The sequence below is a fragment of the Camelina sativa genome, chromosome 6 (assembly GCF_000633955.1).
Source record: "Camelina sativa cultivar DH55 chromosome 6, Cs, whole genome shotgun sequence".
Lineage (NCBI taxonomy): Eukaryota > Viridiplantae > Streptophyta > Magnoliopsida > Brassicales > Brassicaceae > Camelina > Camelina sativa.
The window spans coordinates 21,158,639-21,168,322 of record NC_025690.1 but is presented as its reverse complement, the minus strand read 5'-3'; the positions used below and the strand labels follow the sequence as shown (position 1 = coordinate 21,168,322).

General features: G+C 30.8%; 1 protein-coding gene across 3 annotated transcripts; it reads left to right on the top strand.

Annotated features, from left to right (window-relative positions):
• Positions 4,226-9,331, top strand: LOC104792706 (probable E3 ubiquitin-protein ligase BAH1-like). Of its 3 annotated transcripts, none has more exons than XM_010518915.2 (7): positions 4,226-4,371; positions 7,086-7,324; positions 7,673-7,917; positions 7,986-8,240; positions 8,353-8,490; positions 8,567-8,625; positions 8,975-9,331. In XM_010518915.2, the coding sequence occupies exons 2-7, from the start codon at positions 7,120-7,122 to the stop codon at positions 9,078-9,080; spliced, it is 1,008 nt and encodes a 335-aa protein (XP_010517217.1). In that variant the 5' UTR covers positions 4,226-4,371; positions 7,086-7,119; the 3' UTR covers positions 9,081-9,331. The 3 variants fall into 3 exon arrangements, with proteins under 3 accessions (XP_010517217.1, XP_010517218.1, XP_010517216.1); XM_010518916.2 differs by lacking the exon at positions 4,226-4,371 and adding an exon at positions 6,543-6,565; XM_010518914.2 differs by lacking the exon at positions 4,226-4,371 and adding an exon at positions 6,616-6,853.

Sequence of the window (9,684 nt, the reverse complement as noted above, 5' to 3'; positions counted from 1 at the left end):
ATCTGGATAAACTGTCTGTACGAAATACTGAATTTTGAAAGATAAAAACTCTATAATAAAGGGTTACTAGAAAGAATAATACACTCAAAATTTTAGACACTGGAAAACCATTTTAAAAAAATAAAATTCTACGAAAGAAAGCATAACCCTATATTATTTTCTGTATACTGTATAATTTTACATTTAAAGATTTAATGACAAACTATTCATTAAACATATAGTAATACATGTATATTATTATAATTCTCTTGTATAGGTACAATATCAACAAACGTATTTATTTGTTTTGTTGTGTATACTGTATCATATTCTAAACATTTGGGATTTTGTTTGATGAATTTGATAATAGACAAATAAAATAAGAAGAATAAAATAAAAGAAGAAAGATGATAGAAGAAAAATATTTAATACTTATTCATTTAAAAATAAATATTTTAGGCCACACCTAAGTTAATCTTCAACTGACATTGAATGAATGAATAATATACTCCACCAGTTTATTTCCTCTCTTTTGTTGTTTTCTAGTGTCCCATATATTTTAGCGCCAGCATTGATAGAGATGACGGGATTTGGTCAACCCTTCGGAGTTCGGCCCAATAAAAAGGGAAGGCGGATGGATGAGTGCATGTGGCCGGAGTAATGACAAACCCTTAATAATAATAGTGTAATGTTGTTATTTTGTCTTAGTGTTTGACTTCGCGTACACATGATTATTCATGAACAATGAATGATCCTAGCCAATTCATCAGTTTCTTTTTAAGTCCAAACACATTTATTTTTATGGAATCATAGTTAGCCTGTCATGACAAAACCGTAAGTATATAGTAATAAGAGTATACTTAGTTGTTAAAGTGTAGACGCAAGCGAGTTTATTCTCTAATAATGCCAAATAAATATCAAGCCCATTTTTAAAAGTCGTCCAAACAAAGTTATCAAAATTTGAAGATTAGGTGTGGAATTGTTAGTTTTAGTTTTTTTTTTTTGTTTTTTTCGTTCTTTTAGGAGGAATTTTGAAAGTCCAAACACAATATTTGAAAATTATCAAACCCATTTCTGTTTCTTCGTAAGAATCAGACATAAGTATCACATTGTATAAATAATCAAAATTTTGACAATTTAGGAGATTATAAAAATTATTCAAAAATCTTAATATGAATTTCATTAGCATAACTCTATTTTCTAAATTACTTAGTTCAAACAATAAATTATTACTTTTAAACATTTCAATAATAATTTATAAGTCGTTGAAGACATTGAAGACCACCTTGAAAACGTTGATGGGTAGCCACATGATACCGAGTGTAGGCACAATATACGCATAATGTGTAGTGATGAGAGAGGACTGCACCAAAACTTTAATAAGACTTTCAGACCAACCTTGGCATTAGGTGAAATAGTAAACCGACTAAATTCAACTTTTGAGAGTCAACATTTTGAGAAAAAAAAACTAATACTACTGAAAAAAATGTAGATAGATCATAATTTGAAAAGGACTGATAGAGGCAGATAATTTTACTATATTATTGGTTGGGAATTATTGTTCGTCATTTTCAACAGGAATAATACTAAAACTTTCATTATATGCTTACGTATACGCATTTGTATGAGTTGGGCGAAAAGCGCTGATAATTCACACATCCAAACTCTTTTTTTGCGTATCGAATCTTACTTTTAAACTCAAAGTTGCCTCTTCTTCGACCGTTCGTGGCATCGAAAGATTAACGGAGTCAGATTTCCTCGTAACAAAAAGCTATTATTCGGCTTCATGATTCTCATTCTGCATCGTATATTTTTTTATATATACATTTTATTCTGGAAATTAGGCCAAAATAGTACTATTGAAACTGAACTACTTATATGTTATACTAATTATTTCTAGCGAGAAATTAAAGTAAATATATACTCTCTTTTTTTGGGTTAAAAGATGGAATGAACTCTTTCTATATATATATAAAGCTATACATCTCATCACAACCACATAAAAACTATACAAGAAAGATTACTAAGTTTTATATTGCACTCATGAAAAAAATACCTAAAATCAGGCGTTTATGATCGTTGAGAATAATAAGTGCACCGTCCTCACCGTCCACAAGGTTTCTGGCACTGCATGTGCTAAGAAGGCTTGTGCTGTTGTTACAACCGCTTCCTCGCCTTTGGCGCAAACTCCTTCTCCTTTTCAAAGGAATTACCTCTTCAGCCATTTCGTCTTTTTCATCATTCACCAAAGGCTGAGTTTGTTTCAAAACCAAGAGAGATATATTGAATTCATATACTAAAACAGACAAAAAAAACACACAAACAAAAAAGAAACACGTAAGCTTACTCTGGTCTCCTTTTATCTCTTCCTCGTCGAAGATTGCATCGACGAAGATCTTATAGTCTTCAGCTTCGATAAAATCATTGGAATATTATAATGTTTTCTTGAGTTTAACAAAATAAAGTCTATTTTGCTTGCAAAGTATTTAAAAACTAATGTGACAATAAAAGTCTATTTTATGTGTTATAAAAACACATACTTACAAATATTTTACATATGTTTTGCTTATTTTTTTTGTTAATATCTAGGTTCGTAGACTGCTTTGTTATACCAAATATTATATTAATCTGATAAGGTTGTATGCTTCTTTTTTTTTTTTAAACACCTTAAGACCTTTATTAAATTGTAAAAGTATAATACAAATATTTAATGGTACAGAAATGTAATAAATAACCAGAGTGGCAAAACAGATTTTTAAAAAAAAAAAAAGGCAAACATGACTATAAATATAACAAGCAAGGCGTCGCAACGATACTAAGCATGAATTTTTTTTTGTCTCTTTTATGTTTGGCGTTAATCTCGCATTAGNCATTTTATTCTGGAAATTAGGCCAAAATAGTACTATTGAAACTGAACTACTTATATGTTATACTAATTATTTCTAGCGAGAAATTAAAGTAAATATATACTCTCTTTTTTTGGGTTAAAAGATGGAATGAACTCTTTCTATATATATATAAAGCTATACATCTCATCACAACCACATAAAAACTATACAAGAAAGATTACTAAGTTTTATATTGCACTCATGAAAAAAATACCTAAAATCAGGCGTTTATGATCGTTGAGAATAATAAGTGCACCGTCCTCACCGTCCACAAGGTTTCTGGCACTGCATGTGCTAAGAAGGCTTGTGCTGTTGTTACAACCGCTTCCTCGCCTTTGGCGCAAACTCCTTCTCCTTTTCAAAGGAATTACCTCTTCAGCCATTTCGTCTTTTTCATCATTCACCAAAGGCTGAGTTTGTTTCAAAACCAAGAGAGATATATTGAATTCATATACTAAAACAGACAAAAAAAACACACAAACAAAAAAGAAACACGTAAGCTTACTCTGGTCTCCTTTTATCTCTTCCTCGTCGAAGATTGCATCGACGAAGATCTTATAGTCTTCAGCTTCGATAAAATCATTGGAATATTATAATGTTTTCTTGAGTTTAACAAAATAAAGTCTATTTTGCTTGCAAAGTATTTAAAAACTAATGTGACAATAAAAGTCTATTTTATGTGTTATAAAAACACATACTTACAAATATTTTACATATGTTTTGCTTATTTTTTTTGTTAATATCTAGGTTCGTAGACTGCTTTGTTATACCAAATATTATATTAATCTGATAAGGTTGTATGCTTCTTTTTTTTTTTTAAACACCTTAAGACCTTTATTAAATTGTAAAAGTATAATACAAATATTTAATGGTACAGAAATGTAATAAATAACCAGAGTGGCAAAACAGATTTTTAAAAAAAAAAAAAGGCAAACATGACTATAAATATAACAAGCAAGGCGTCGCAACGATACTAAGCATGAATTTTTTTTTGTCTCTTTTATGTTTGGCGTTAATCTCGCATTAGCTACTCTGATACTGGAAAATATAAGAAATGAACCAATGCGAGATATATTGACGTCGGTAAAGAAAGAAAAAAAAAAACTCTTCTTCTTTCTTGTTATCTATTTTTCTAAAAAATATATTGCATGTCTTCAATTCTTCAATTATTTCTTCATAACAAAGAATTCGATTCCTTTTACATATCTGTGTTTGTCAATGTCAAACTAACATATGGTTACAATACAATCATTGAAATTTAATATTAAATATGGTCTATAGCCTCCCATCATTTCTCTAAGTGATCAGGAACCCACTCATAATTTCTTAACATCTATATATTTCTGCTATTAGTGGAAGTTCCAATACCAAAGGCCATCGTTTAAAGCGGAGGTTCGTTTAACATAAAAGAAAAAGTGGAGGCTAGCTTGATGATTCTTTGCAGCATATCATAGTCATCAGTTACACCTTTTTGTGAAAGACATGTTGTTACGACTAAGAAAAGGTATAGAATTAGAATATATTTCATTTTTCGAAACTTCATTCATACTCTTGTTGAATTATTTATTTTAGTCGTTTTATATACCAGTACGTGGGTTTACAGTAAAAAGACATTTAAAAAGAAAAACTAGTTTTAGTTTAAAGGCATTTTTTAGACTTCATCTAAGTAATGATACCAATTTTAGTGCGAGAACTGATTACTTGACAACTTTAACTTTACTTGTTGGGAATTCTAATATGCTTGCCTAGTGCTACTCACCAGATCGGTAAGAAATTTCATGAAAATAAAATATAAGAATCATTTTTTTTGCACCATTTATTATAAAATGTTGTTTCAAAACTTTCACCATTTATACTTTGTTTCATAATTCATACCATTGAATCCACATTAACTACAATTATGTTATATATTATGCGTGTTCCCCACAACCATATATGTTTTGTTTCTATCCTATCTTTATGTTCTGCATCACTCATTTTGGTATAGAAACTTAATAGAAACTTAGTTATAACTTTGAATTTAACATTTTGTTCCAATATAAGTGAAATATTATAAGCATATCCGATGAATGGTTTGTATGTCTGAAAAATATTGAAAACTAGCAGGACCAGAACGCAATTGGCGCCTACACGCCTCGAATTCAGGTTTCTCCACATTCAAAATCCCTCTCCAACATCATAAAATAGATTGAATGTGCTAGTTATATAACAAAGAAGTTATAGAACAGAATGTATAGCAAAAAAAAAACACATGAAAAATATACCAAGATCCTGAATCTGTAGCTGAGCTAGAATCACTGGTGGTACATATGCTTCAAGTGGATCAAGTTTTTTCATATTATTACGTTATATATATATATATTCTTTTCACACAAACATTTCCAAAATCTAAGTTGAGATATCAAAAGACTAAAAAAGTTACCTCTTGACATATTATCTATTAAGGTACCAGCCATGGCATCTGATCATCGACAACATATAATGAACTTTTGCATTTTGATTTTGTCACTTGGGGTTTTGTTTGTGTTAGTAGGCACTCTGATGTCTATTTGGTAGAAATTGCTAAAGATTTTGGTAAAGAAGATTACAAAGCTCTTTTGATTGAAGATGGAGGTGGTCTTCAGTCTACTTCTCCTAGAGCCAAGGCCCTATCCACACATTCGTCTCTCATCAGTTTCCTTTTGTTCTTTTGAAGCACCCCACAGTGACCTTTGCTTTTTTTCTTTTTCTTATGCTTAAATATAGGTGTGGTTTGAAATCAGTTAGGTTTGCAGAGCTGATTTAAAGAACTTTCCATATTAGAAGAGGACTCAAATAATTACATATATGGATGATTTGAAATCAGTTAGGGGGAGGTATTGGTTTAGGATTTAGAAAAAATTTTAATGACTTTATGTTTTTGCTGATTGTTAGAATCATAGAAAATTGAAAGTTAAAAATGAAGGATTATAAGAGATTGTTTAGGAAGTTTTTTAAAATCTTGATAATTTGTTTTTTCTAATTTTGTAAAATCTTTCTATTTGATGAAAGAGTTTTCATGATTTTTGTTATGAAGGAAATGATATAAAATCCTAAACCAATAACATAAAATTTGAATTCATTAACAATCCAAGATTCTTTTGTTTTACTTGAATAACATAAAACTTTTAATGACTTTATAAAACTCTTAATCCAATAACACTAGATTTATCAAGATTTTAGATAACTTTTTACAAATCCACAATCAATAACACCAAATTTTTAAAGAGTTTTTAAAAGTCTTGATTGAATAACAACATATTTTACCTAACTTTTAAAGTCATTAAAATTCTTTCTAAAAATTCTAAAACAATACCTCCCCCTTAGGTTTGCAGAGCTGATGTAAAGAAAATTGTGTTCCATTAAAAAAAGACGTACCGTATAGCCGTATAGGGCATATATATATATATATATATATTATTTTTGGACAAAAAGCATATATATTATGCGTAAACAATAACGAAATAAAATTCATATATCTTATATTCTTTGGAAAAAATAATTATTCTTTCATGTTCAGACTAAAATTACCTTTTTTTTTTTTGGAACCATATTAAGTAAAATATATTCCGAGAGTTATTTAAAGTAAAATATATTCGACAATTGTCACAATTCGTTGGAGCAGCGATGGGATCAAATTCTGACGCGTTTTTTTTGGGTATCTAGCACTCTTCTAACACGTAAGTGGCATGCCGTTTAATACGAAACTATTGAGGTACCAAAGCAACTTCGCTGAAATATTTGTGTGTTTAACAAAAACCTTAAAAATACCGAAAAAGCAAAACAAAACCCTAAAAATAGGAATCGAATACCCAATAGTTTTTTTTTTTGTTTTTGATAAAAATTGCGAATAGAGTTACTTTAATCGCCTTCCTGATCCACCAAAGCTCTCCTGTCGAATTTTCCAGATCAATGCTGTTCTTAATTAACTGAATTGATTTTATTCCTTGATTTTGACGTGAGAAAAGGTAATTGGCTTTGAAATATCTCGATCTCCTCTAATTTTCTTTTTTTACGATCTTTTTCTTTCTAAGAAAAAGTCAAATAATTCGTTTCTATATATGAAATTTAGTCTTTTGTGGCGTACTCAATTTCACTTTCTCAATGTTTTCCAATATGATCAATTCTGTCATCCCTAACTGATTTAATTTATTTGCTCGGTTGGAAAGTATCTCATATTGGCATATATTAATATTGCAGCATAAAGATTGAGATTTGTGTGTAATGTGAGAAGATGAAGTTTGGAGAGACGTTTACGGAATATCTACGTGGAGAAGAGGAGTGGTTCTTGGAAAAATGTCGTCATGTAGAATATAAGAAACTCAAGAAAGTGTTGAAGAAATGCAAGACGACATGTAACTCCACACGATCTAATGATGAACACATCATCTCATCGGCTACTTCTCTGTCTGATTCATGCCAATGCCAATCTTGCCCTTGTATGTATAACTTCCCTCCCTTAAATTTCCTTATAGTCGTCACGCTTAAAGAAAAAGAAAAAAAGATGATGACCAATTGAGAATGAGTTGATAAGTTCATGTCTCTTTTGTATTACTCTACTTGGGTTAAAATCAGGTTCTAATACCATGTTAAGTTTTATGCTTTCTGATTCAAATCTCATATCTCATATATCTTATATTAGGTATATTCTAGTTATTTTCAATGTGGGATCCTAACAGGATATTTAGGATGTTTTTTTTAATGTGAAATTGTTAAGTCGTCGAGTGTGTTTTTTTCTTTATTGAAAATTAGGTGGTTGACGTTAATGATATGGTGTTACAATGCAGGGTGTGATGAGATGTTCTTTGAGGAACTGATGAAGGAAGCTTCTGACATAGCGGGATGCTTCAGGTCAAGAGTGAGGCATCTTCTCCATCTTCATGTAGCCAGTGGGATGCAGAGATACATGATGAGTCTACGCAGATGCTTCACGGACGAAAGACAAGCTTTACTCCAAGAGGGTCAAATCTTGATTCAGTACATCACCATGAATGCGATCGCCATCCGTAAAATCCTCAAGAAATATGACAAGGTTAGAGGTAAATGCATGTGAAAGAAAAAAAATACAACCTCTTTAAAACTGGTTTTAAATGTTTTCAGGTGCATAGCTCAGTGGATGGGAAGAAGTTCAAGTTGAAAATGCGAGCGGAGCGCATAGAGCTTTTGCACTCACCTTGGCTTATAGAACTTGGAGCCTTTTATCTCAATTGTGGGCTTGATAAAGTTGGAAACTTCAAGAACTCAACGTTTGGTCGTGTCTCTTGTGATTATCTCAACGACGATCAACCTATGATGCAACTCATGCTGCCTAATTCAATAGAGCTCGAGTTTGATCTAACTTGCGCAATCTGCCTCGTAACAAAACTTACTCTACCTTTTACACAAACAAAATATAGTTTACTTATTTATACCATTTCTCACAGGATGTGAAGAGTTATAACTATTTGTTTGTGGATTAATTGGGCAGGAAACGGTATTCAATCCCTATGCTTTAAAGTGCGGTCACATATTTTGTAAAGCATGTGCGTGCTCGGCTGCTTCTGTAATGATTTTCCAAGGCATCAAAGCAGCACCAAATAATTCCAAATGTCCCATCTGTAGAGAGGTTTGCTTAGATTCTTGCAACATTTTGTTTTCATTTAACTATGAATGAGGTCGAACTTGATTGTTACTTGGCGTAGGTGGGAGTTTACGCGGAAGCGGTTCACATGATCGAGCTGCATCTTCTCTTAAAGATACGGTGAGACAAATCTCAAATTTTAGATAGCACCAAACCAGTATATATGTGTGTCCATAAATTTTGAACTGATGACTATTGTGAAATTTACCTGACAAAATATAATTTGTTACTTACGTTACTAGAAAATGAAGTTTTTTTGATAGAATTTTTGTACTTCAAGTTACTAAAAGCTTAAAGTTTTGAATTCTTTATGATTGAGACTTTCATAACTATCTATAGTTTTCTTGTGGTGGTATAGATTGCTCAAAGTTTTTTTTTCATGGAAATCAAATATTGCGAGAATCAATAATGAGAGTATGTGTTTTAAAACTATTGATTTTATGATGAAGGATTTTTTTTTTTTTTGTAGAAACAAAGAGTATTGGAAGGAGAGGATGATTAGTGAACGGTCTGAGATGGTGAAGCAGTCGAAGATGTTTTGGAACGAACAGACGAAGTATATGATCGGTTACTAATTGTTCGTTTGAAGAGAAAAGTGATGACCAAAAAATAAAAATAAATTCAGTAATAACTACACTTTTATTTATTTCTGCTATGCCGGAGATAGCACTCTGGAGTTTGGATCTACTGATTCGATATAAAGAAATGTCAACATTAGGAGATGTTTTTTTCTTTTTTCTTTGGTGATGCACACATATCACGTTGTGCGTGAATACTTCTATGTTTAAGATGTTATTGCTTACATATTACTAGTAGTTTTTTCAAACATGCCGGGATTATTTACAATAAATGTTTATATTACTTGAAATTCAATTTTTAACATTGTATAGTATTTTAAACAAGAAGGGTAAATGATGATGGTCACTGGTCAGAGTAATTTAGGAACTCAATGAAACTGACAAAGTGACAAACTAATTTTGTTGCAAGAAAGAGACAAAATTTAGATAACATACATACTGTATGCATATTCATATATACACAATCAAACTATTTATTAATTACATGTCCTTTGCAATTCTTTCTTCTACTAATCATCACTCAACGTTGCATACTTGCATATATTAAAAAGAAATAAAAGAATTTAATTAATTGTTTAAGGTTAAAAAAGTGAGTCCTCTT

Excerpts from the sequence above, each read along its gene's own strand:
- LOC104792706 (XM_010518915.2), top strand. The coding sequence starts at position 7,120 with ATGAAGTTTGGAGAGACGTTTACGGAATATCTACGTGGAGAAGAGGAG. Across the intron at positions 7,325-7,672 it reads CCAATGCCAATCTTGCCCTT|GGTGTGATGAGATGTTCTTT; the intron begins GTATGTATAACT and ends GTTACAATGCAG. Across the intron at positions 7,918-7,985 it reads TCCTCAAGAAATATGACAAG|GTGCATAGCTCAGTGGATGG; the intron begins GTTAGAGGTAAA and ends AAATGTTTTCAG.